General features: G+C 38.2%; 1 protein-coding gene across 6 annotated transcripts in view; it reads left to right on the forward strand.

The window, feature by feature from the left end:
• The window catches only part of AFF2 (AF4/FMR2 family member 2), a 503,764-nt gene that overhangs the window by 297,654 nt on the left and 178,122 nt on the right, over positions 1–27,988 (forward strand). For all 6 annotated transcript variants that reach the window (XM_025372179.1, XM_025372181.1, XM_025372180.1 and 3 more), the window contains one exon: positions 13,684–13,728. In XM_025372179.1, coding sequence (XP_025227964.1) covers positions 13,684–13,728 — 45 coding nt within the window. The remainder of the gene's footprint in view (positions 1–13,683; positions 13,729–27,988) is intronic.

Below are 27,988 nucleotides of genomic sequence, written 5' to 3' on the forward strand. Positions count from 1 at the left end.
AGGATCTTCAAATAACACGTCATAGTGTAGTATATGTTGGTGAGTTTATTTATCTTGAGTTGGGAGCTTTTACAGATTCCAGCTATATGTCTTCACCACAAATCTTGTTTTTTTGTGCTCATGGCATGAGTGAGAATAAATGGAAGTTGTGGAGTCTGTGAAGGCCACTGGAGGGAGATTTCCCAGTCTCCTAATATATCAGTGTCTCTTCCTATCTGTTTCTGATGGGGTCCTACAGCACGTCAACATCCTTAGGTAAAGAAAATCTTCCTAAGAGGGAGCAGCAGTCACTGAAATTAAATTAATGAAACCCTGCATCTGCTGATCTATTTGACAAGAAGGAATTCGGGCTGCCAACATTTAGAAACCACTAGAAGTAATCTCCATTGGAAACCAGGCTTCGACTTTCTGCCCTGGGCTGCCCAAAGTATTGCAGTAGAAAATGCGAAAGTAAGTTGAACTTTGAATTATAATTTCAATGACTGTCTAGCGAAATGGATTCATGCTCTGGCACTGCACCTTTGAGGCTGTGGGTTCGTTCACATAAGATAAAAATCTGTCTGGCCTGACAGTTGAAAAGGTTGCAAGAACACTTGATGTCTGATGGTCTCAGTGTATTGCCAAATCTTGATTAAAATGGAAGACTTTGGAATAATTATGTTTTGTTTTTTTTTTCAAAATAATCTTTTCAAACAGAGCCATTTCTACATGTTTTGGCTTTAAGTTTATTGACTTAGCCAAGTATAGATTGTATTTTCACTACCATTTAGCAATAACATCATACTTAACATGAAGCTCTCACATAGTTGAGATACTTTGGCCTTGGAGCCAACACGTTATTTTTGAAAATGACATCTAATTGTCATTGTAATATCCTTAATATTAAAAACTGAACTATCTACATTTTAATGCTTCCACTTTAACTCTAGAGCACGTTGCCTGTCATCTGTTTTCATTATGAAAATACTTGCAGGAATGGCTTAGCATTTTTACTTCTGTAGATCATGTACCTGTGAAATGTGTAGGTTTTAATTTTAGATTAGAGACATCTACTAACTAGAGATTAACACAAGTTGGATCTTTCTAATTAATCTGCTTTTGGACAACAGATTGATAGACTTAACAGACACGAGTCACCTTAAAGACTGGATTCTAAGCCAACCCACTTGTTTTACATCTGGGAAAACTGTGACTTGCCCAAAGTCATACAGTTTGTCACTGAACCAATAGAGTTTCTTCAATACAGTCAGTTCAAGTATATTAAGCAGTATCTCATGAAGTACTAAAGGAGTCCTGAGGGCGGGGACAAAGTGTTACATATAGATGTCCACCATACTCAGAGAAACTCTATTCAGATTCATCTACCACATTTTCTGTTCTCAGCCAATTACATTTGACTATGCCAAAAATAAGGTACTTTCAGGAAACTACTTTCTGTCTTTTCCAAATGCTAAAGTCACTCTCTATCTGATTGTTTTCTCTTATTCAAAGCTAAGGTCCTGTCTTGCTCCCTTGCTTGACGACCCAGATCCATGGACAGTGTTTGCTTTCGTGACTTTCTGTTGAAGTTATTGTCAGAGTCATGCATCTGGCTTTTTAAAGTAGGATCACCACATAAACTGGGATTTCCAGGATAGCCCTGATTTCAATTCATTCTCCCCATAAATTGATATTCTAGAAATTTCCATATTTGGTCATGTAAATCACGTAATGCAAGCTGCCTTTGGTACCCACTGAAAGAAAATTTTTTTCTGCCAATGTGCCTCATTTAGGGATCAATAAAAGATATCTGCTAACATGCACTGTAATTCCTTACTTTAGATATGCAGGTCTTGTCTACTCATCTATAGTATACGCTCCCTGTCTTAGTGTGTCTTGTGCTTCTATAACAGAATACCTGAGACTGAGTAATTTATAATGAACAGAAATTTATTGGCTCACAGTTTTAGAAATTGAGAAGTCCAATGTCAAGATGTCAGTATCTGCCACAGGCCTTCTGTCTGCATTATAACATGGTGGAAGGCATCACATGGAAGAAGTTGGAGGTTGGGGAGAGACGGAGCGAGAGAGAGAAGCAGAAACAAAAGAGTGCCAAACTTGTCATTTTATCAGGAGCCTACTCCCATGATAATGACATTAATTTATTCATGAGGGAAGAGCCCCCATAGCCTAATCAACCCTAAGGGCCCCACCTCTGAATACTGTTACAATGGCAATTAAATTTCAACATGAGGTTTTGAAAGGACAAACAGTCAAGCCATAGCATTCCCTGTGGACAGCCATTGTTTATCATGTACTGCATTTCACATAATGCTTAGCTTAGTGCACTGTGCATACTGAGGGTGCAATGCATATTTGTCATTTGGGATTATTTCTTTTACATGAACAGATTTTCCAAACCCCAAATTTAGAAGTACTGCAACACATTGATTCTGGTCAAGAGTAGGTCTGGTTAGTTCATTAAGAGTTTATTTTATCAGTAATGTGGTGTGCTTGTACCTGAAATTATAAATGCCTGCCAGGTATCTGTATCCTGCATACTTCCACAACTCAGAAATAATCAATACTTTGTTTTCTTGTGGATGCGAGACAAGTTAGGATCACTGGTGCTGGGTATATGCTGTCCACGTTAATTGGCATAGACCTTTAGGCTTCATAAACCATGGTACACCATGTATCACTCCTTCTTTGTTCTTCAGCATAAAATTCAATGGGCTTGAAACGCTCCACAGAGCTGGCCCACACTTAATGTCACAGACCCTTTATGACACACACTATGTCTATTTCAGGGGTTTTTGCAGAGTGATTTTCTGGAAAAGTGCCATGCCCTTGCATGAGCCAAGAATTTCAGAATGTCTCATAAATGGTGGACAGACTGGACTTTGGGGCCTCTCTCCAACTAACAGAAGATACTAAGTAAGGTCCAGGGGAAGTTTAAGAAACAAACTTCCTGTGTTTGTTCTATTGATTTTCCTACCAACAAGAAGTGTAACAAATTGTGATGTTTCCAAATAAAAAGCATCAGGAATAAGCTCCCATTTTATTGAGTAGTTTCCTGGACACACATGCAGGTGCATTTTGGAAGAGGCTGGATATAGCCAGAGACAGGTAACAAAGCCAGGTCACTTAACAAAGCAGGAAAGATAAGGGCCACGGTTGCAAATCATTATTTATAATCAAACGAAATGGTAATTTTGCCAACCCTCCCTTCTCAAATATAAGACCATCATCATGGTAATCAAACTATTACTCTGACACAGTTTACTTACCAGGAGACCAATCTGAGATTGATGACCTGAAAATGGAGGTTGTCTTTCAATTCATTTGAAATGCAAACCGAGTAGACAACCTATACCTACTGTGGCATATTTTTAAAGCAAAATCAGCACCTACATTGACCTCCTATTTACATTTCTTTGAGAAGAAAAGAAAATCACATAAAAGCTATCAAGAAACACATTTCACAGCAGGCAAATTAATTGGTTTTACAGTATTTGAATGGAGGGTTTGTCAAATAAAACATGCCGTGACAGTTAATAGTGTCATTTAGAGCCAGAAAATTATTGGCTTATTTGTTATTGGATAAAAGGAAGGCAAACATTTTGTATTAGAAAGTTTTAATGTGTTTAAAATCCTCATTAGGGATTAATGGACATGCTTGGTTAGCACAGCGCCTCATTAATTTGAGGCTAAACAGTTACTTCTGTGTTTCAATCTCAGTGTTGTTTCTTAACTTTTTTTTTATTTCTCTTTAATTAGATCTTGCATTTGAGTTTGCTCTCTATACCATTGGAGATATAGATTTAATTAATGAGATTTATAAATCTAATGAAAGTGAGTTATTCTTAGCTATCGTTTCATTTTAGTGAGCAGTTAAACCACATGTAAGTAGGCGCAGATCTAAGAGATTTCAGAAGTACAGAAAAAATGTGAACTTCCCTGAATATATTTAGCTGTGTCACTTGGCATTAATAGATAAAAGTGTTTTAATTAGAGTCATAAATAATAGGGGAGCTGGCGAGGATTCAGTTCCCATGCACATGGCTTGTTCTTTAGGATCATCACTGTCAAAGAAGAGCAATTGTAACTCTGTTTCTGTGGAATTTCAGTGTCATCCACTGGCAATTAAGACAATCCTAAGTGCGGAGTATAGAGAGTCAATAAGGTTCGTTAGAGGTTAGTATGAAAGTGGAGCCACTTTCTATCAAGTGTATTCTGTTGTCACTTTTATTGAGGGCATCTGTGGGTACAATTTATAAAGTCTATTCCATTTACATTGCTTTAAGGGGAATTTAGTTAAAGGAAAAACTGATAACTGAGTTTTTGGTTTTGAAACAGACGGTTAAATCATTAGCTATTTATTTGTAAGAAGACCATTGTAGTCTCTTTAAGGTGAGGGATTGTGAATGTCAAGGTAAGACTTTTTTTTCTAAAAGATTTTCAAAAAATAAGAGCCAAAGGTACATATTTAAAAGATTTTTTTGTAAACGGGGTTATGGAACTTAATTTAAGACCCCATAATATACCTGTGGCAATGCCTTCAGAAATTACCATAAAAACCTGAACTCCCACTTTTTTTTTTCCCATGAGGAAGTCCTTGTATCTTAGACACTGTAAATGAGTTGAAGAACTTGTCAATCCAAGACATATAAAAGATAATCATATTTTAAAATACTACATGATAGCAATCATATATTAAATGTGTAAAATGCTTGCTTGAATACAAAATGTTTCAATGATTAAAAATAGCTCTTCTTTAAACAATTCAGAAACTCCTTCTAATGTTCTAAAGGAATGATTTCTCTCAGGAGGATATGAGTTAATAGAGTTCTTTGTGCTCCCAAAGAGACAGAGTAGCATTCAGTTAGGCCCAGAGGAGATCCTCAAGCCTTGGGGCTTATATTCAGCCCTGGGTTTAATTTCATCTAGCCTTCTGGATACTGTTACAGGAGTCACTACTGTGGAGTCCTGGTCATTAGTCCTACTCCTGTGCTTTCTACTTATTGCAGTCAGAATGAAACCTCTTCTAGATTAGAACAGTTGGAGAACTGTGAACTGTGGTTAATTAATCAGTGTTGGAAAAAGCAGAAGCTAACGATGAGGAGCAGTGTCACCTTCATCCAAATCGTCAGAGCTACTTGGCTTCCAACTCCCTTCTTTCTCCCCGCCTCCCTATCCCTTCTATTATTCTTCCCTAGCAAGTCTATGATCCATGTTTCTGTTTTCCAAGACAACTATTCCAACCTTTCCTTTTTCTTCCAATTTCCAATAAACACACCCCACTCTTAGCTGATGATCTTGCCGCATACTTCATAAAGAAAAATAAGATACGACCAGACAAGTACCATCTCATCTTCTTATCTTTAATTTCTCCAACCCAGCTGCTTATGTACCTGGGCACTCTGCCTTCCAATCTGTTACAATGGAAGAAGTGTACAGAAGTGTACATGTTCCTATTTCAAGCCAACCTCTTCAGTTGTGTCTTGATCCACTCACTCCTTCTCAAGGACTTTGCTTTTACAATCATCCACTTTCGCTTTGCCACACTTTTTCCCTCTTCACTGAGTTCTATGCATCAAGTATATAAATATGTCTTAATATCATCCCTCTTATAAATACAAAACCAAACAAAAACCTTGACTCCACATCACCACTTCCTATTATTCCATTTCTCTACCCCCTTTCACAGTAGGAATTTTTTATTCACTCTCTCCACTTCTGCCCCCTCCACTCTCTCCTCAATACACAATCAGATTTACATCCCCACCAAGCTGCTGAAACAGCTATGACCAAGGATACAAATGACCTAGATATTGCTAAAGCCTGTTCTGCAGCCTCAAACTTATTAATGACCACTTTTTCCTGGAAGCACTTTTTCTTCTAGGCTATTGGGACCCCATGCTTGCTTCCATACACACTTTAAGAATTCATTTTTGGCTTTGGAATACATGACATGTGATAGATAATATACCATGCTATGTGCAGTGTGGCCTCCTGGCAAAGGGACTACTGCATATAGCAAAATACATAAAATAGGAAAGAATAAAGCAGAGTGTTAATAAAATCGTAGAATCTAAAAGATGTGTGAAAGATCCCGTAACCTGGTGACCAGCCCAAAGTGAAGGTGTTGTTTGTTATTCTGTGGCAACATAGGAAATGTAAGATAATAATGTGTGTGTGTGTGTGTGCCAGCATGTTTGATATTAGCATAAATTTAACTGTTCTGTATTTTGAACAAACTGGCCTGTATTCAGAGATTATGCCTTATTAACCTTTTGAAAGTTGTAATGTTCTTTTACAAAATAATAGTGCCAGTGGTTAATTTTGTTTTATAATGCTCTTATTGATAAAATAAAAAGTTAGTAATCTTATATGTATTCCTTATTATTTGTGTACTGTTATGTGAAATACAAAACACTGGGTACTTGTAATATATTCCCATGCCTTTACTGTATAGGCTGCTTAGGCTGCAGGCTGGTGAGTGAAGAAGCGGATTGTCCCAAATTACACAGCTAATTAGTGGTAGAGCTTGGACACATAACTACTGTTTCCTGTCAGGTTTTTTCACTACTTTATAAGATTTGTTACATGAAAGTGAGATCGCCGCTTTGCAATTGTTTACTTTCTCTATATTATGAGCTTATAGTATTAAGAGCATACTACAACTTTAAAAACGCTAACATTTACTCTTTAATTGACAGAATTCAAAGGTGAACTTGCCTCCTGATATATCTTTTTAATATATTTAGATAATGTATTAGTTCACTCCATTTTGTACATCTCTAGTTTTACAGTCTTCTCTTTTATTATGAGAGATTATTATGGGCCTGCACACAGACAGTCATTACCATTAATGGGAGCACACTAAGTAGGGATTAAGTGGAATCTAGATTTTGATCCTAAATGGTCTTTGGTTGCAGTACTAGGACTTTGGGACAGAAGTGAGTATCCTGCAGGCCCTGAGGAGTTGGCTGCTTACCTAGGAATTTCAAAAGGAAAGGACTAGGGCCGGAAGATCCGTGGATTGTAGGGCAAGCACCAAAAGAAGAAAGAAGGTCAGGAAGAGCATAGGCAAGAGAGGGCAAGCAAGTGGGGTCAGAATCATGGAGACTGGCAAAGAGAAGTAGGAGATAGCTCGAGTCTGATCCCAGAATGATGGAATCATAGCAAGAAGCCTTGAGACTCTAAGTTGGAGATCTGTCCCTGTGGAACTGGGCTGGAAGACCCTACTCAGCCAGGGTATGAGTCTGGGTAGCTGCAGCAGTAGTAACCAGAATGGCCTCACTGACTAGCCCAGGGGACTTGAGACAGAGCATCCTTGAGGGAATGTGAGGCAGGCAGCAAGGTGCTTCCAGATAGGTTCTTGATTTCTAACAGTAATATTTCTAGATGTTTACCTTGTTTTTCTCTAAGATTGTAATATACCCTCATTCCCCCATCTCCTTTTATAGCTCACTCTTCTATAGAAACTAGTTATTAGAGCAAATAAATGAACAGTGAGCTAATGGCTATTCAGAGCCAACTGAATTAAGTACTCTTCACTTGAAATTCCATCTGCCATTAGGTACTCTCAGCCGATGATGGGCCTTTCTGCATATGCATTCCACCATTGCCCATACCTAATGTAATCACTGAAGAGGTGTCCTCATAATGAAGCATGTCACCCAACCCTCCTCCACCCTTCTCATCCCCACTCTCCCTTATCTCTCTTGTCATATCCACTCAAGTCCCATCTCCAGCCTCCTTTTTCACCTTTAATGAGAGCCAGCAGATGGAGAAGCAGCCTGAGACTCTTTACGCACTGGGACCCTGAATAGGATTTAGTAATTAGCAACATTCATAAGATGTCGTGGGAGCCGGTTTACAAGACGACCAAACTATCTCCTCAGTGGTTCCAAGGCTCAGAGTGCTGACACCTTTCTAAAGACTTTTGAGAGAACTTAGCATACAAAGTGCTGATGGAGACTTAACATGCACCCCCTACTAGGCTAAGGTACTTTTATATACCTCACTTCATCTCAACCTCACAAAAATCCTAGAAGTGGATTTTTTAAACTTTCTCTTACATAGATAGGGATACAGAGGCTCAAAGAAGTTCAAGTGGCTTGCCCAAGGTCGTAAAGCAAGATGAACTTCAGAGCTAGGATTGAAATCCAGTTCTATGGAGCCTCAAAGACCAGGCTCTTTCTACTGCCCCCTTGGAGCCCCTAGAAAATACAGTAAATTATCTCATTCTCAAAGAAATAACAGTTCATGGTTACCTTTTGGTTTTATGTTCATGTATGATTCCAAACAAAGGGTCATTTCCTGTATTTGGCTTAAAAAGACATATGTTAAATTATTTTGATCTTCATGCTCTATTTTTTGTTCTTTTTGTACTTTGTTGGTGCATATTAGCTTGTTTTACATGAAGTATTTTGACCAGGAGACTTACTTAAAAATTGGCCAGAAGCAGTATTTTAAAGCAAACACCAGCTCTTTGGATGCCCAGGATTTTTGCTGTATTAAAATGAAATTGGAAGATGAGCTGGTTAGCTGGACCATGTAACTGTTGTGAAATCGTTTTTGTTTTGATTAAAGTTATATTACCCGAGGACTTCTATCTACAGCTTATGCAATATTAACTGTTCCCGTTTAATCATAGACTCATGAATACAAACTAGAATAGGGACGGTTAAGGTGAGGCAGGAAGCAAGGGACAGACAGATCCTAATGTGAACTGAGTTTGTAGTTTTCCAAATTCATTTTGGAAAACTGGGACTCCCTGGATAGAGACATAGGGGATTTCATAATGCATGTAAATAGGAACTTCAGAGGCTGCTGTCCTGTGTTTTTACAAATTACCAACGATGGGAATTACAAATTTTAAAAAGCTCGAAAACTCATTTGGTAGTACAATATCATAACCTGGGTTTTTATTTTATTAGTAATTCTGTGTCAGGGGACTTCTGTGTACCACAAATCAATCATGGGGATAAATGGGGAAGTTTGTTAATGAAAGTACAAATGGAATTAGTTTGGAAGTCGCCATCAGTGTCTGTTGTGGATATTGGTTAACTGGGCCCAGTTATTTAATTTGCAATTAAATTTTCGGTTTTTAAGTTTTACTTTGAGAAAGTGTTTGTCTAGGTGGAATATACCTAGACTAGTGGATCATGATTGCCAGGTATTGTGGGACCACCCTCAGGATGATTTTATGGGAAAAAAAATGACCTCTCTTCTCTCACAATCCCTTAGTAATAATATACTCAGAGGTATGCATTGAGCTCCTCTGGATTAACCATGTGATGATCATTGTTCTATTAATGTTTTACATTAATCTCCATGTTTTCTATTAGTGATGGCTGCTGCTTATGTCTCTCAATGCCACAATCAGCATGTTTTTGATATCTTGTATTACCCTAACCGCTAAGAAGTATGCTCCGATTAAACCATCCTATACAATTCATTTATTGTTGCTGCAGTTAATTGAATATTTGATTATTTAAAGGAACTCTGATTATTTCATAAGATATGTATTTATCACCAGGCAGATAATTTGTGCATGATCTCTGTGGCTACATGGAGTGGCAGCCTGCACTGTTAGATGCAGAGAGGGTAGGCACTTGTGAGGGTTCTCGGTGAACTCACCACCTGCCCGATGTGCACCTCCCTTCCCTGGCCCTCAGAGGACCACATCCGTGCCCAGCACAAGAGGGTCGTCTGGGGCCAGGAGTGAGAGCACAGCCTCCCCTGTGTGTCGTGCAGCTTGCTTTCTGCTCCAGGAGGAGGGGGCGGAGAGGGGGAATGAGAAAGGACGCTGCAGCTCTGAGTGGCTAACTTGGCGCTTTGTGGACTATCTGAATACTCAAGAGTGGATTTAAAGAGAGGAGAAGGTGCCTCCGGAATTAAGCAGCAGCTTGGCAACTCAACGGGCAGCAGTTCTAATCCCAGTGCCACCACTAGTTCTCTTCCTCAGTCTCTGTCTTTCACACCTGTCCGAGTAACTCCTCCAGAATTACTGCAAAGACGTGTGGGTGTCTGTGAGAAAGAGAAAGAGAGTGCAAGAGAATAGAATTTGGGGCTGAGCCCCAGCCTTAGCTCAGCTTTCTTCCAGTGTGCAGAGTGACCCTGGTGCATCTCCGCAGGGGACTCAGTGACTGAAGTGGCCTCAGGTGGCCCCATCACTTCTCAGCCATGTCGAATCCTTGGCCTCTCACTCCCATATGGAGCGAGGACTACAGTGGGGACCTCAACGGCTGGGAGCTTCTGTCTGACATGGCAGTGTCGGTGAACCCGGTAGGTACCCTTTCCCTGGCACTTAAATCAGACCTACTGTTTGGTCTTGTCTGTTTCCCTGTAAATGTTGTTTCCTCAATTTGCGTGGAGTCTTGAAGGCAGAAATGGTGTTGTCTTCAGTGTCTTTAAATCCTCCCTCTTGGCACCATCCTGAGCACAGTGTGAGCTCAATCAGGATTTGTTGTCTAAAGAAATAAATGGGAGAGCTGATGAATAGGCGGACAGGCGAATGAATGCGATCCTATTACCCTTGTCATGACTACCTTACAATGTATGTCCCAGTGGGTTTCTAATTGTTTGTTTTCCTATCCCATCTAGACATTTAACTCTGAGAGAAAGAACCCGAGACTCAGAGTGATTTGTATTACCAACTCTCCATGTTTTGCACTGTACTAGGCACGTAAGAAATATTTGCTGGTTAATTAAAAAACACTTGCAGGAAGGAAAAGCACTTGCGGTTCAAACGTGGTTGTCTTATGGAGAAAACAGCTGTGGGCCTGGGCTAGATGAATTTGTAGAACTAGTGACTTTATGAGAATGTTGGATTTTAGTGTTTTCTAAAGAAAAATATCTAAACACTGAGTGTGAATGCATATTTATTTGACTGCTCTTGCCTTTAGAGTTCTTCTCTGTCTGTCCTGAGTGCTGCCGACTCCAATAGCCAGTCATTATTAAATGTGCTGCAAAGCTTCAGAGTCCACAACTTTTTCTCTTTTGACAGCATTTCCTCCCATAAAGAAGTGGATATTTATATTTCGAAGAGGGGAGATGATATTTTCAGTTGGCAAGAGTGAGTCAAATCTTAGTTTGAAAAGATGAGAAGACAGGACTTAAGAAAAGTAAGGAGAACAACAGGACAAGGGGTAATAACTTAATTCATTGTATTGGGCTTTGCGGATTACAAAGCACAGTCACATCACTTATTTCACAGGATACTCACAGGAGCCCTGTGAGATTTAAAAAGGATTGGTATTACTATTATTCTTTCCTTTTCTTTTACATTTGGAAAAACTGGAACTGAGAAAGGTACAGTTATTAAGTCCTGTTCCCAAGTGGTAGGGCCAGGACTCCCTCCCAACCCTTTTGACTCATCAGCAGGTGCTCTTGCTGTGTCTGCATATCACTCATATATTTTCACTTTGATTTAAAAATTAACGCTGATGTGTTTGTGTGGGAAAAGGGGAACAAAGACCTTTTCATGAGACTGGGCCATACATTTTTAGCCTAGGCTGCACACTCTAATACAATGCAACAATGATATTGAAGATTTAAGCCTTTCTTATAATCCTTTGACCTTTGTATTTGGGGAATGTGTTTGTTAGAAGTTCAAGAACTCTCTTGGAAAATACAGTTGCTGGAGCACTGAGCAATGGAATGAGGTTGTATTTGCAGTTGAGAACTGCCAGTTTAGCTGTATAATCATATAAACATGTTAGACTAGCATCTTCCAGTGTATATTCTGCAAACATTCATTTTGTGAAATAGCAGTAGTTATTAATTGAAAAATAAAACAAACAAATAAAAAAACAACTAAAACTAAAAACCCAAGACTTAAGGGCCAGGGAAGTTGGGAATGTACTTTATTAAAAATTTTAGACAGGTGTCTCACACCTTTTTATTTGCATCATGGATCTCCAAAGAGGGATACAATATGGGTTGCAACATTTCCCATACTTCTTTGGACACAAAACCTTTTATTTTGCATAACTACTGTCCATGGGATGGTCATCTTTTTAGTACTTCCCCACAGCTTATAGTTGTGCATTAACTATGTGATTCTTCATATTCACCTTCCTATTGAGCCTGTAAAATCCATGAGTGAGGAAATTGTGTCTCCTTTTGCTTCCCATTGTAACTCTGCCTAGCACCAAGTGGCACAGTCCTTAACTCTCCAAAATTGTTTGTTGAATGAATGAATGAATTGTGCTACACCAAATCACCAGTGGTTCTCTATCTGAAACCTGTATTTTAGATTCTTTACAAGGTATGCCCAGCCAACTTAAGTCTTTTCTTCTCCTATTTCTTCTACCTAGTATTAGAGTATTATTGTTATTGGGAGGATGGCTGTATAAATTTGTCATCCAAACTGGAGGACATTTTTGAGAGAGAAAGGGAATACTATCAATAATTACACAGATAACAAGTGTAACCTGGGGTTGTACTGGGCCATCTAGAATTGACAGCCCTTCATTATTGGTGACTGTCTCAGGCTGTCTCTCCTATTTGGGATTTTAGGCCTCTTGGAGTGGGGACTTTTACATGTAGAAGGTCTTCAATAAATACTGGTTGTAATGAATGCATGTACAGAAGTGACTATAATACTGTTTGAAGATTTGCTGTATTGTTTAACTTGTAGTTTTGTCAGGTGAGGAAATCTAGTGCCATATTCTATTCTTCATTTCCCCAAGTATAGTTGAGTCCATACTTCAGTCTGTTGGGGAGTTAATAATTGTCCTTGCAAGAGGCCTGGGCAATGTAGATGTAATGGCAGTGCTCTCTTAGCAGGACTGGGCGTTCATCTTTCAAGGCAGTGAATGAGAGACCCACTGTTCTTACCAGAGCAGGCAGGAAGCAAATGTGATCAGACTGCAATCCTGGAGAGGGTTAAGGTGTGAAGGGGAAATAGGAATGTTTGGGGGAGGCCTAAAACCTGCACAGATGACGTGGTGATCAGCAGACATTTTTCTAGATGGTTGCCTGACTCTCAAGTTCCTGATGGTGCACTGTCTTGCAACTGGTATCTTATTTTATTATCTCACTTCTTGCTTTCACTGATTATGAAGCACCTGCAGGAAAGGGCTATGGGCCTGACATGGAATAAACCCTCAGTACCTTTCTGCTAGTGACTTGAATCTTGATTCATTAGGAAGGTGTCACACTGGGAAAAATGGATCATGGGATTCACTGAGTATACTTCTTAGACTTCTTGTAACTGCCAAGGCAAGCATGCAATTTACGCAGGCCGTTATCCTTAGTGTTTTGTAAGCACCTAGTTGGACTCCCAAGTTCAAAAAGAACTCAATTTAATCACAAAGTGTTTTATATAGGCCTCATATTTTTAATGAATAATATACAAAAGTATGTCAGAGGGTCAAAGATGCCTTAAAGATCGTGAGATCAAGCTCTCTTTGGATAGATGAGCAAAGAGAAGCCCGAGGGGATGGGGGAGGGGTCAGTGCCTGAAAGCAAATCAGTGACAGAACCATGCACTGCACCATGCACTGCGATCTTACCACTTCATTAAAGTAAAACAAAATTAGTCATTTGCAGAGATATTCTTTTGTATTTAATAGGGAAAAATTGATAGCTAGATTTTCTTGCTTTACAGTTTGTCCTACAGAGTAAACTATTGTACAAGAAGAATAAATAGATTGTGCCTAATGTTTTCTATTTATTTTGTTTCAGGTAAGTCTTCCCAGTGATCCAAGCTGTGTTGAAGAAATCTTGCGGGTGAGTTTAAACCTTTATTTTTGTGCCTTTTAATAATGAAGCAATCTATCTGCTTAAGCTGTTTAAAGTAATTACTGTTCTGTTTCAAGGAGTTTCATAATGGGGAATCCTGACATTCTACTTCAAGACCCTTCTGCTTATTCCAGTGGCCTCATTTCTTACCTGTCTTCTTTCCATTTTGTAATCAAGCTACTTTTCTAATATCACTAAGCTTCTGCCCTATCCATTCCTACATCCTTCTCAGACACTCACCACCTTCTTTAGGAAACTTTCCCTGTTCAAGCACCATACCCTAAACCTTTGCCTTTTACCTTTCTGGGACCTCAACTCAATCTCACTGCTGCCGCCCACTACGTGGAACATGGTTATCAACATTGATTGTGGCCTATAATGAGGGGAAGAGATGTGGGAGTGGGAGAGGAGGAGAAGATGAGAGACTTGAAAATGATGGCATGTTGTGGGAAGTGTTAGTCATGGAAGTGAGTGTATGTGTGTGAATGCCTTGGGGGCAGAACAAAGTTGAAAGAGTGGCTATAATCTCTCCTGAAGTAAACAATTAAACCAAAAGAAGAAACCAAATTTAAGTGAGAAAAACATATCTGTCTACTGTCTCTGGCCATTGGCATCAGAAGGCAGTATGGAATCTCAAGAATAGGAATCATGGTAATGAGCTCCTGTACCGGCTCTACCATTTGTCACTTCTATGACCTTGGACAGATTACTTTATCTCTCTGAATTTCCTTTCCTTGTCTGTAAAAGAGGACAATAATACCTGCCCTAACTCCCTTATAGGCTACCAAGTGGTATATAAATCCTTGTTATTGTAATAAATGATGACCAGTGTAGTCATATAAAAACCATGAAGGCTTTCTATCTGGGAAAGAAAATAATCTGTGTGCCAGTGAAAATTCTGCATCCCCTTTCCTCAGTTACCAAAGTCACTCCAACTCCCTCTTCATCCCCCTCTCCCAGTAAATGCCTTCTCAGCAGCCCAGTGTTTGAAGCAAGCCCTGAGAAAATGCAGCCAAAGGAATAGTCAAGAGCCAAAAGCTGTTTACCATTGAATTGGCTTGCCACCCAGAGTATACCTGATGTGCACATTCGTGCACCTGTTTCAGCCCAAGAACATTGTTCTTGACTATTAAAGAGATGAGTCAGTCATATCACTTTGATCAGTGATAAGACTATATGGATTAGGGCAGGGGTTCCCAATCCCAAGGCAATGGACTGGTACCATGTGTTCCTCATGAGAATGTAATGCCTTGATGATCTCAGGTGGAACAGTTTCATCCAAAACCATCTCCCCACCCCTACTCCCACTCCCTATCCCCTTATCTGTGGAAAAATTGTCTTCCATGAAACCAGTGCCTGGTGCTAAAAATGTTAGGGACTGCTGGATTAGGGCTATGCTGACTACTTTAGTAAGATAAGAACCCAGCAACCCCTCAGTCATCTGTCTCAGTCATCTATCTCAGGGGCCCGACGTTTTGGGTGGAGACGAGGCAGCTGTTATGAGTGCCACAAAAGGAATGCACACTGGGAACTCAGCTGCTTGCTCCTTTCCCATTGGGAAAATACATTCAATACTTGCTCACTTGTCAACAGCCTTCCTTAACAGAAGGTAGTAACATTGAAAGAAATGTCTTACTCTGCTCTACATAGTAACCTTGTTATTCCTTTCTTCTCCGAGTCACAAGCATAAATAAACTCAGTGGCCTTTTTCTTAACTCCCAAAGGAATGCCAGACATACCTCAAAATCTCTACCTAATTTGTCACAATTGAAATCACCTACTTGAAAGCAACCCGGCCCTGGTGCCTAGGTGGTTGGTTATGTGACTAAATGCAGGAAGGAGGGTGAACACCTGGCAGAGGCTGGCAACACCAGTCTCCTAAAGGAGCCACTTAGAGAAACAACAGAATTTCACTTACACATGGAAAGAAAAGAAGCAGGTTTCCTTAATAGGCTCACAAAAGATAACATGCTTTGAGAAAGTAACAAAAGTCCTTCTGTTTTTCTTGAAAGAGAATCTAGAGAAATGTCTCTTTTTTTGAAGGGCTATAGATTGTATAGAATTCTTTTTTTTTTTTTTCCAACAATGCTGTTAATGAGTGGGCTTTCTTTTATTAAAGAATGAATGTTTCATTTCCCATGCTTCAAATAAAAATAAGCTTTCTGAAATTTGCGTCCCCGATTTTATGACTAATTGTTACATTTTTATAGACCACCTTGCTTGTCACAATAGAGCATGCTTGTTGGGCTTTTTGTCTTAATTACACATTCGTGTTCCTTTTGGTTTGAGGGCCTTAGAGGCCTGTGACGGGTTCCGCAGTAAATTTGTCACCTCATTCCCCATAAACCCCCTTCTTAGGGAAAAGTACATTTTCTCTTTCTCCCTACCTCTCCTGGCCATGTTCACTGCTTTTCAAACTAAGCAGAGGCCCAAACAAGGTCATCTCTCCTCACTGAGGGGAGCTATGCAGAGGAAGGAGCACCAGCCCCAGAGTGGAGGAGCTGGCTTCCGGTTGCTCATGAGATTCCCTTATTTCCTAGCTGTGTTGCTTTTCAGTGTCTTCATCTAGAAGCATGAGCTAGTTATTACCCCCTCCATCTCTCTACCCACCTCCAATGAAGGAAAATTTAAATTATGCACATTGTTTGCATCTGCACCATGAAAATCTGAGTCCATTTGCTCTCCCATCTTTCCCACTTCCCTGATCCCCCTTTTTTCCCTCCACCACCTGGCAAGCAAACATATGCAAACCCACTTCATCTCACATGGAGACAGACTTCTTTTATTAACCAAATGCAACACAACCAGCCTTTCCCCACTCTCAGCCCCTCAGTCCTCCAGGCTATGGAAATGCTTTCACCTTATGTGTTTTGTTATGGCCCCCTTTCTCAAAATGCTGTCCAAATTCAAGCCAGTTGGTTTCTCTTGAAAGCCCCTCTCACCATTCGTCTGACAATGTTCTCAGCACCCCTTCAGACCAGCGGGTCCACTTTTCTTTCTTTGTCCCCCTGGGCAAAGTGCTATAATATGCCGGAGCCCACCTTGTCTCGTCTTCCAGCAATTTTCTTCTTGCCCTCATGCCCTTGCAGATGCAATCAGATTACAACAGGCTAACTTGACCTGATGTGTCAACCTTATTTTCCTATAGCAGGTGACGGCTTTTCAAAGCACTTGAATCTCATTGTCTTATTTGGTCATAAGGAATAAGGTAGTTTCTTATTATTTCATGAAATCGAGGTCCAGAGAGGTTAAATGACCTGCAATCCAGGGTGGGGTTGGTATGTGGCGGAAGTAAAATAGTATCTGGCCTTTGTTTTCTAAATCTAGTGATCTTTGCACTACACCCAACTCTCAATCACCCTGTCACAAATCTAGAGTGAGAATCTCTGAATATTAAACAAAATTGCTTTAGACAGTAGCTGACATTTCCAGCAACTTTAAGAATACCAGCAAACCAATATAATTTGAACAGATCTTAGAAATTAATTCTGCCTTTTTGTCATTCTTTAATATTTTTTAATCTAATTTCAAATAATAATAAAACAATAGCAAATTTGCTTCTAATAATAAAAGAACTGATAATAGTAATGTGTGGTCTATTGCATGCCAGGCACAGTTCGTAAGCACATTATGTCTTTGAACCTTCACAACAACCCTCAAAAACTGTTATTAGTCATGCTTTACAGAATGGTAAAGAGTGAAAGTCAGAGAGGTGAAGTAATTTGCCTCAGGTCACAGTTCTCCAAATCTCTGACAAGAGTCATGCTATATGTTCTTCTGGTCCTGTTGGCTTATCTGAATCCATTCTTACTTAGCAGCCTCCAGTCTGCTTTATGATTAACATTATAGTGGATTCAACCAGCAATTCATTTCAGCTTCTGTTGTTTCCTCAATTTGTACAAATTCAGTTATGCCAGAATAATTTAAGTAGTTTTTTGAACAAACTAGAATTCATTGGCCTACAACACCTTTACACCAAACTGATCTTCTCCCACGAAATGAGCCGTACAAATTCAGATGTCTTTGCTCCTTTTCAAGCATATTATTGCTTATTATGAATTTTACAAATCAGAAACTTAAAAGCAGCAATCTGTGCAATGCATCCCAGCTTTTACACTTGCTTCCATCAGCATGCTATTTACTCTTTAGAGTCAAGCTACTCTCATGTGTAAATGGAAATAAAAAGTAATAACAACTCTGGCCACAGTGATGGCATTTTGCAGTAACATTCATCGATCATGTGAGGGATTCCTAGGCAGCTCATCTGTAGTAATATGGGCACCAGCAGCAGCTTCTTTTCTGAGCTCTGTGGGGTTTTATGGATCCTAGAGTAATCATTTCTGGAAGAGTTAAGCCAAGGAGAGCAGCATGCTCTAAATGCTACTAGCTAAGGATGGATGCTCAATGATTATTTGTTCTGCAGTAGTATGATTTATTTGTTCATAGCAAGAATTTACTTTAAAAAATCAACAAACTATCAAATCCTTTCTGGAATAAAAAATGCAGATAGAGCATTTCTTTTAGATTTGATGCTGAACAGATTGTCTCTCCTAGCAAAGTACCTTCTGTAGTTGATAATTTCATAGGCAAACATCTATAAGGGTAATTCAGTGTTTATGAGGGATGCTGAATTTGCTAGCTAGGATTTAGGGAACTTGATTTGATAAACTGTATCTTCTTACAGATTTCTTCCTGCCATAGGGATCAGGTTGGTAAACACCTACTTGGCCACCTCTTTTTGAGTACAGTATGATCTGTGTTTACAGCATTCTAAATTATGGCAATTCTACTTATTAGGCTTGTGTTTTAGTTAAAAGTTTTAGCATGGAAAAATTTACCAAATATTTACAGGGCAGTGCTTGTTATTTTATTTTTATTTTTTAACAGGGAAATAAATGAAAAAACCCATCTTGCAAGTAAGAAAAAAAAAGGATCAGGGAACAAAACTGGACAGACAATTATGTCTGAAAGGAAATTTGATTATATTGTCATGACTATGCAGCATAATCAAGCACTTTTCAGTAGAATTTCTTTTATAAATTTAACCAATAATTAGGCAATTGATTTTATATCCTGTCAATACATTAATGTATAAATAATGTTCAACTTGGATTCATGCAAACGATTTTCTATATAGCTGTCTTAAATAAGAATCATTCTGGAATATTTCAGAAAACATGTATCTTATTTGGATGTGGACTTTTAAAATTACAATTTCTTAAAATAGTAATATAGTGTTCCACCCAGGAAAGACAATTCCTAAATATAATTTAGACTATAATTAATGTTAACATTGATGGAGTCAAATAAATGAACTAATGATTGTGCCCTTTGCTAATCTGATGACTAGTTCTTACCTAATGGCACTGGGAAATATGTAAATTTGTCAGCAGGTGAAAATGCCCTTGACTGGGTAAATAATGTGCAGTATTACCTTTTCTGAAGCTAATTCAAAGCACTAATGGGCTTAATACGTAGCATGCATATGTGAGGTGAGCTATTCATGGAACCAAATTAGCTCATAAGAGATATTATCCATTATATGCCTCCTAGTAATCATTTCCTCTTTTGTCAAACACAAACCAACCCAGAAGAAAGATGCTTAATTTAATTATAACATCTGTTATGTGAACAATGCAGGTAAGCCATCCAGTGTGCTTCCAAATGCACTTAGAACCTGTCAAGCAGTTTAAATATTTTTATGTGGAATCTAGGAGTTCGCAGCTAGTATATGAGGTGAATTTTAAATGATTTTACAGACGTCATTGGGAAAGTGAGTAATATGAGTAATGAGGTGACTGGGCCAGTGAATCATGGGAACCTGTCAAACATGGGGAGATGTCAGGGAAGAGATGATGTCAAATAGCAGTAACTTAGCAACCCAGCATTTAGCTGTCCAGAGAATGAGCAAGAGTAGCCCCTTTAAAATAGCTGAGTAAATATATCAGTTCCTATATATCTTAGGTATGCTATAAAAATAAGTCTGTTCTCTGTCAACCTGTTTCTTTTTGGGAATATGGTGATTTATGATTTTCTATTGAATTGGATGAAAGCAGGTGAGAATTTAGGCCATATGTAGAATTTACACCTGCTTTCTGTATCTTGGGTGTATGGAGAGAGTAATGAAACAACGCATTGGTTTGCCAAAAAGCATTCTAAGCTTCTCTGAAAGAAGTAATAGCTTCCAACTGTTGTCTGAGAATGAGAATTTTTGTCCTAGCTTTGCTAGTGGGATTGGGCTGGGGGAAGGAGAAGTAATGCAAGGAAGTTAACCATTCCACCTGCATCTGTGTAAAGGTGAAACTCATGTCTCTGCAAAACACCTTGGGGAAGTAGCCTCTTGGAATCAATTTGGTAGGCATCTCCCAGTTTTGAAATGAAAGAAAGAAGGAAAGAATAAAACAAGGCTGGTCCCTTCTCTGATTTGTCACCAGAAGCATTCAGGAGAATGAGAAAAATAAATTTAAACTCCATAATTGATGTAAACAAAGGGTATCCATAAGCCTGACTCACAATTTATTTTGTGAAGGTCAAACAGGGAAGAAGCCAATAAGTGATTCCCATGGTCTTGGATTTTTGGCATGGCTGATGAAAGAAACACTGATTTTCAGAATAAGTGGAACATGGTGAAAAGCAAAAACAATATTAGAATAATAAGAATGGATATTAAAGTTGGAGATTAGAGCTTCCATGGACCAAGTTTGGGACACAGTCTTGAGAAGTAGGGAAGGCAGGACTGAATGAGAAATTACATAAATGATCCATATTTGTAGAAGGCACTTTGTTAGTGAGGCAAGGTGGATAAATGAGATGCTGCTTTTCTAGTAGCCTGCAGGGCTGATGTCTGTTGATAACAGAGAAGTAAAGGCTGAACACATTTGGGCACACAGCCTTATATTCCAAAGAGAATTCCTGCTGGTCTGGAATTCAGCCACAGCCCTGACTGGTCCTGGAAGAACTCTTGACATGAAAAAAAAAAAAAAAAAGTAATAAAAAAAGAATCACCACAAGATCTATGTAAAAAAGAAATACACAAAAAGCATGTGAGAAAAGTGTACCAGAAAAACACATTGTTATGGAAAAATTAAAGCTGTGACCAACATAGTGGCATGAATTTGTTAAAACCATGAAGCAATTTTATCTCAAAAGACAAGAACAAAATCAGTGATACTATTAAAGATGCTGTTTAACTTAAAGATGCTATTAAAAAGTAGATAAATCAAGAGGTGTGAATTAATGAATTATGAACAGAAAATCATTATAATTAATTAATTCAAGATCCTTTTCCCAAATAAAACAATACTACAATAAAATAGATACTTGATTACTTAACATCATCAAGAAGAAAAGGAAAACACCAATACATAAAACAAGAACTATTAAACAGAAATAATCTCAGATACAGAGGAAACTAAGAGAATAATGAGTAGCAATTTTCTCAGCTCTGTACAAATAAATATAAACAGGTGGATGAAATGGATGGTTTTTCTAGTGAAATGTAATTGGCAGAGATTAACCCCAGAAAAGACAGAAAATCTAAACAGGCTTATCGCCATCAATAAAATGAAGACTCTCCCCACCCCTTAACAAAAGCGTCACTCCCAGATGGGATTTCATAAGGAAATTAAACTAAACTTTCACAAAATATCACAGTATAACTTTTACACAACATACAACAAAAAGAAAAAATTGCAAAGTACTTTTTAGAAAAGCCAACCTAGCTCTTGTTTTGATACTAAAATCTGACAAAAATAGAACACAAAAAAGAAAATTACATAATAATATCATTTACGATTATTGTTGCAAAGCCCCTTAATGAAATACCAACAAACAGAATCAGACAGCATTTTAAAGGATATACAACATCACCAAGTGGGTTTTATTCCAGGAGTATGAAACTGGTTCAGTATTACAAAATCCATTTGTATAATGCCTTTTGCTAATAGAATAAAAAAAGAAAAATTACACAGTCATCTTCATATAGATGATAAAAGACACTTGACAAAACTGAACACACATTCTTGATAAAATAGAAATAAGTGGAAACATCTTTAATGTGATAACATATATCCACCTTAACCCAAAGGCTAGTATCACATTTCATGGAGAAACTCTCAAAGCATTCTTATTATAGTCAAGAAAAAGACTAGATGTTCTTTATACCACTATCATTTTATATTTTTCTGGAGGTTAGCCAAGACAATTAAATATGTAAAGAATAAGAGGCATTAAAGTGAGAGATAATGCTTAAAATGGTTATTATTTGTACATTATACATATATTGTTTTCCTGGAAACCAGAAGCAAATTAACTAAAAACACTATTATGAATAATACACAAATTCAGCAAAGTTGCTGTGTGCAAAATAAATGTATGGCAATAAATAGTCTTTACATATAAAGCAACCAACTATAAGATGTAATGGGCAAAAAAAATCCATTTACACCTTATGAATTGATGTAACAAGAAATGTGTCAGAGCTATATAAACAAACTGAGTCACTATGAGAGATGCCAAAGAATACTTAAATAAAAAGGCACACAATTCCTGAATAGGAAGACAATATCACAGACGTTTATGTTATCCCTAAGTTAATCTTGGATCCTTACCTCAAGCCATACAAAAACATTATTTCTAGATGTATTAAAGATTAAAAACAAAAACATAAAATGTTAGAGATGTATATGGGAGATTTTAATTCACTTTTCATTATCGGGTCAAGTCTCAGAATTAGATGGCAGGGATAAGAAGCAGTCGGGGGAAAGTTCAGAGGTTAGAGGAGATTGGAGAATGCAAGAGTAATTGAGGCCGGGCGCGGTGGCTCAAGCCTGTAATCCCAGCACTTTGGGAGGCCGAGACGGGCGGATCACGAGGTCAGGAGATTGAGACCACCCTGGCGAACACGGTGAAACCCCGTCTCTACTAAAAAATACAAAAAACTAGCCGGGCGAGGTGGCGGGCGCCTGTGGTCCCAGCTACTCGGGAGGCTGAGGCAGGAGAATGGCGTAAGCCCGGGAGGCGGAGCTTGCAGTGAGCCGAGATCGCCACTGCACTCCAGCCTGGGCGACAGAGCGAGACTCCGTCTCAAAAAAAAAAAAAAAAAAAAGAGTAATTGAAAGAGAGAGAAGTCTCTCACTCTAATAGAGTATAGTTAAGATTATGAGGCAACATCAAGGCTCCAGGTAATATTGAAGATATTATATTTATACAGGTTCCAATCTGTAGATTGTATAATTTCCTCCAGCAGTGCTTATTTCATTACCCAGAGACCACTGGCTAATGGGTCGATGACAGCCTGGAGGCCTTAGAGAAGTTGAAAATTGCCCCAAATCATATATTCATATGGTTATGAAGCAGTTGACACAGAATTGGAACTCATGTTGGCCTGAATCCAAAGTACACACTAATAGTGTTACCACTTACCTAGCATTTTTTTGTACCTGGTACTGTTAGAAGAATTTCACATATAGCAACTCATATAATCACTGTATCAATGCCAAGAAGGAAGTACTATTATCATCCCCTTGTTAGATAATGACGTGGAAGTACTCTGAGCTTAAGTGACTTTCTAAGTTCGACAGCTAACCAGTGGCAGAGCCAAAATTTCAAACCAGGCGTTTTTGGTGATTATGAATAATGTGGGTATTAATAATTGTGTAATTGTGTACAGATTTTTGCATGAACACATGTTTTCATTTATCTTTGGAATATACCTAGGAGAGGGATTGTGGAGTCATACGCTTAGAATATGTTTAAATTTATAAAAACCATACTAAATTGCTTTTAGAGTGGCTGTACCATTTTGCATTTACACCAGCCAAGTATGAAAGACCACTTACTCAGCATGTACTTACTTCCCATTTGTATATCTTTTTTGATGAAGTGTCTGTTCAAATCATTTACTCATTTACTAAATCAAGTTGTCTGTTACCTCATAAATGAATCTCGAGAGTTTTTATTATTTCTGGACATAAGTCATTTGTCAGATATGTGATTTGCAAATATTTTCTCTCGGGCTGTGGCTTGTCTTTTCATTCTCTTGGTGATATCCTTCTAGGAACAAAATTTCTTAATTTTGATGAAATCCAATTTATCTTTGTTTCATGTTATGGATTATTATTTTGTTGTCAAGTCTAAGAACTTTTGGGTTAATTCAAGGTCAAAAACATTATATCCCATGTTTTATTCTAAGAGTTTTAATAAAGTCTTCATTTTGGATTAATTTTGATATGTGATGTGAGGTATAGGTTGAGATTTACATTGTTCATTGTGTTCCAGCACCATTTATTGAAAAAATTGTATTTAATCTTTCTCCATTGAATTGCTTTTGCATTTTTGTAAAAAGTCAATTGACCATATTTGTGTGGGTCTATTTCTGGACTCTCCAGTCTCTTCTACTTGTCTATGTCCTTGACCTTTCACCAATACGATAATGTCTTAATTTCTGTAGATACTGTAAGTCTGAAAATAACATAATGTGAGTCTTCCAACTTTGTTCTTTTCCTAAAACAGTTTAGCTATTCTAGTTCCTTTTCCTTTCCATATGAATTTTGGATATATCATTTATGTTTATAAAGAATTCTGCTTGAATGTTGGTTAGTATTGCCTTACATCTATAAATCAATTTTGAGGGAATTAACATCTTTACTGTGTTGCATCTTTCATCTCATGGATTGGTCAATGTGCCTCTCCATTTATTTAGGTTGGCTACTCTATTTTTAGGGGGACACTGGTAATCTGTAATTCCACTTTAGAGAATTCATGCTATGAGAAAAATCCAAGCTCCTAGAAAAACTATGTGAACAAATTTTTCATTACATGATTCTTTGTAATAGCAAAAAATGCTACTATATATCTAACAACAGGAGAATAGTTAAGCAAACTCAGATTTATACATTCAAAATCATAATCAACCATTAAAAAGATGGCTTTGCTGATGATGTACAACATGAGGAAAAACTATGAGATAATGTTAAGTGAAATAACCAGAATATAACATTTTATGTTCTTAAGTATTATATCTCTATAAAAATATGACTAAAAAGAAACTGAAGGAAAATATTTTGAAATGATAGTTCTTATTTTGTTAGAGTTAGAATTATGGGTGAGTTTCTTCTTTTTTATATTTTCTCAATTTTTATAATTTATATTACTTTCATAAAAATATTTAAGAAGCAATTTACTCATGTAACAAACATGCATGTTTACTCCCTGAACTTAAATAAAAATGAAAAAACAATTTAAGAGGTATATTGCTGAACTAAAATGCACTTAGCAAAGAGTATCCAGGATAGTGGGTAGTTTCCAAACTAGAATGTCTAAAGAGATAAGCAGTAGAAAATTGAACTAGAAGAGGGAGCAAGCTGTGGCTGCCTGAGAGACTACCCTGTGGAAGAAAGAGGCTCAGAGGGTGCATTTGGGATAGAAGGCCTCAAATGGTGGAATCCAACTTTTGAGGGGCACTTATAGAGAGATAAGTATCAGGGCAATAAAAGCAAGAATGTTCTGGGGTTTGGGGCATCATGGTTAAGAGAGTAGAGCTCGACTCTTCTCACTTGCTGAATGTTTTTGGGTAAATTAACATTTTTGTACCTCATTTACAAAAGTGTGATAATATGTCCTAATTCTCAGAATTATAGGGACAATTAAATTACATGATGCATATGAAACCTCTAGAATAGTGCTTGGAGCACTCAATTAGATCCTTCCTTTCTCCCCTGTTCTAATTGGTAGATCTGTCCAAGGATAGAAGGAGGTGAGGTCTTTGTCACTGAAAGTGTTCAAATAGAGGCACTGTGCTTCCCCAGTACCTAGAGGATAAACTTCCAAACCCAGATCTTGGCAGTCAGAGTCCTTCCTTTATGTCACCACCCATGCCTACCTCACGAATTGCCAGTTCTTCCAACTGTGTGCCCTTTTCCACATCCATTGCAGACTTCTCCCCCTTTATCAAATGTGCCATCTCCTCCTCTGCCTCTGTGTGTTGCCTCCTCCCTCTGCCTGCGATCTCATCCACTCCTGTCTTTGTCTGGTGACCTCCTATTTACACCATGTAAGATCCACCACAGAGACCATAGATATTAATGAATTAATTTCTCTATCTGTCTTCTAGGTCCCCATAGCAATTTTTATATACCTACACTTGCCTTTGTATGTGTGTATGTTGGGGAGTTGCCTCTTGCGGCAGAATGTGAGGTCCATTAGGGCATAGTCTGTGTGAAAATCCTTACTCTGTCTCTTTGGCCAATTACAGAAAACACCCCCACATACATGCACACAAAGGTGACAAGTGTAGGTACATAAAAAGTGCATAGATTAAATGCAGTGTGTTTATTAAACGACTTAAATTTGTAGAGGAGTGGTTAGAGAAAATGACCTCATAGTGTTATTTCCACCCAAGGGGCTCTTTAATCCTGGAGCCCCCAGCACATCCTCACACCCCTAGTGCTTTTGATGCAAAAGTGAATGGCAGGTCTGACACCTGGAGAATCCACCCCGATATTGTTAGAGCCTGGTCTGCTTCTGTCCTATGTTACAGAGTGGAGACCATGCAGCATTGGCCTTTGAAAGAACTGGGATTAAGATGAAAACAATGTGCCAGTGACATTGGACTGGACATCAAAGGACCTCAGAGCTAGTTCTGACTCTGCCACTACCTTATTCTGTGACCCTTGGCTAGTCTCTTAACCATTGTGTGCTTCAGGTTCTCCATCTGTAAAGTGTTGAATTTTTTCCACTCTCCAGTACAGAAACACCAACCACATGTGGCTGGCTATTTGAATTTAAATTAATTAAATTTTAATAAAATAAAAGTTCAGTTCGTCATCCATTTCAAGTTCTCGTTAGCGACATGTGGCCAGTGTTTGCCATATTAGACAACACAAAACTCAACATTTCCATCACTGTAGAAAGATACAGTGAACAGAACTGCCCCAGATATCTCTTCAGATTTGCTCTAGGTTTTTATTCTGAGTTTTACTATCAAATAAAACCAAATATTGTTTTACCTTCTGAACTGTGTATTCTAGACTGTGTTTAGAGTATGTCTGACTAATTTATTTCCTCCTGAGTCTTATATACAATACATTAATCAAATTCGACTCTAGTTCTGAGCAGTGCCCCTACTATATAAGACAGAACAAAAAATAAGGCTGAGTAGATAGAAAGAGATAAAGCAAGTATTCCCACAAAAGAGAGAAAACGAGAGAAGTTTCAGGCATGCACCTGGTTTGTTGGGCAATGCAGGGACCCATGTACTCCTAATTCAGGCCTCAGGCAAAGTGTCTTTCCCTATGTTTGATAAGATTAATAATGCTTTCATCCCTAGGCTCTGGAAATAAGAGGGTACCTCAGGCCCTTGAATGGCCCTTTTAGGAGAGAAATGGTACTATAAAAACCCAGGACTTGATTCATATTTGCTTCCTCTCTCTCTCTCTCTCTCTTCCTCTCTCTCTCTCTCTTTCCTGCACTCTTCAATGTTTCCATCTCTTTAGACATCCACCTAAGGTGCATCATTAAAGAAAGTACCACAGCAGCACTTGCACAACTCCAGTGACTTTAATTGTCCCATTTCCTCATAAAGGGAAGTTGCTTACCTATACCTTGCTGTAGTGCAGGGGCTTGAGATCTGGATTATTAATGTTAAAATGGACTGAGTCCTGAGAAAAGCCATTCATTGTACAAACTTTCAGTTATGTAGGGTAAATAAGTTCTGAAGATGTACTGTATTATATACTCAAAATTTACTGAAAGAGTAGATCTTAAATGTTCTCATAACATTTAAGCAACAAATAAAGGTAGCTATGTGAGTTTGTGGATATATTAATTAGCTTCATTGTGGCAATCATGTTACAATGTATGTATACAACAAAACTTCATGTTGTATACCATAAATATATATTAATAATTTCTTTTGTCAGTTATACCTCCATGTAGCTGGAGAATAAAAAGCTATTAATTAGAATGCATTCTGGTGAAAAGGGAAATTTAATAAATTTGTGCCTCTCCTTAGAGATCGGCTTATTTTTACTGACTTGCCATTTGGGTTTTGTGACCGTCATACTTGCCATTGGTTTGTATGTGGCATGAGTAAGGGCAGTGGTTTGAAAACAATTATAAATTGGGTTCTGTGGGTCATGCATGTAATCCCAGCACTTTGGGAGGCTGAGGTGAGAGGATTGCTTGAGAACAGGAGTTCAAGACCATCCTGGGGCAACAAAACGAGACCCATATGTCTATAAAAATAAAT

Source organism: Theropithecus gelada, chromosome X (assembly GCF_003255815.1).
Source record: "Theropithecus gelada isolate Dixy chromosome X, Tgel_1.0, whole genome shotgun sequence".
Classification (NCBI taxonomy): domain Eukaryota; kingdom Metazoa; phylum Chordata; class Mammalia; order Primates; family Cercopithecidae; genus Theropithecus; species Theropithecus gelada.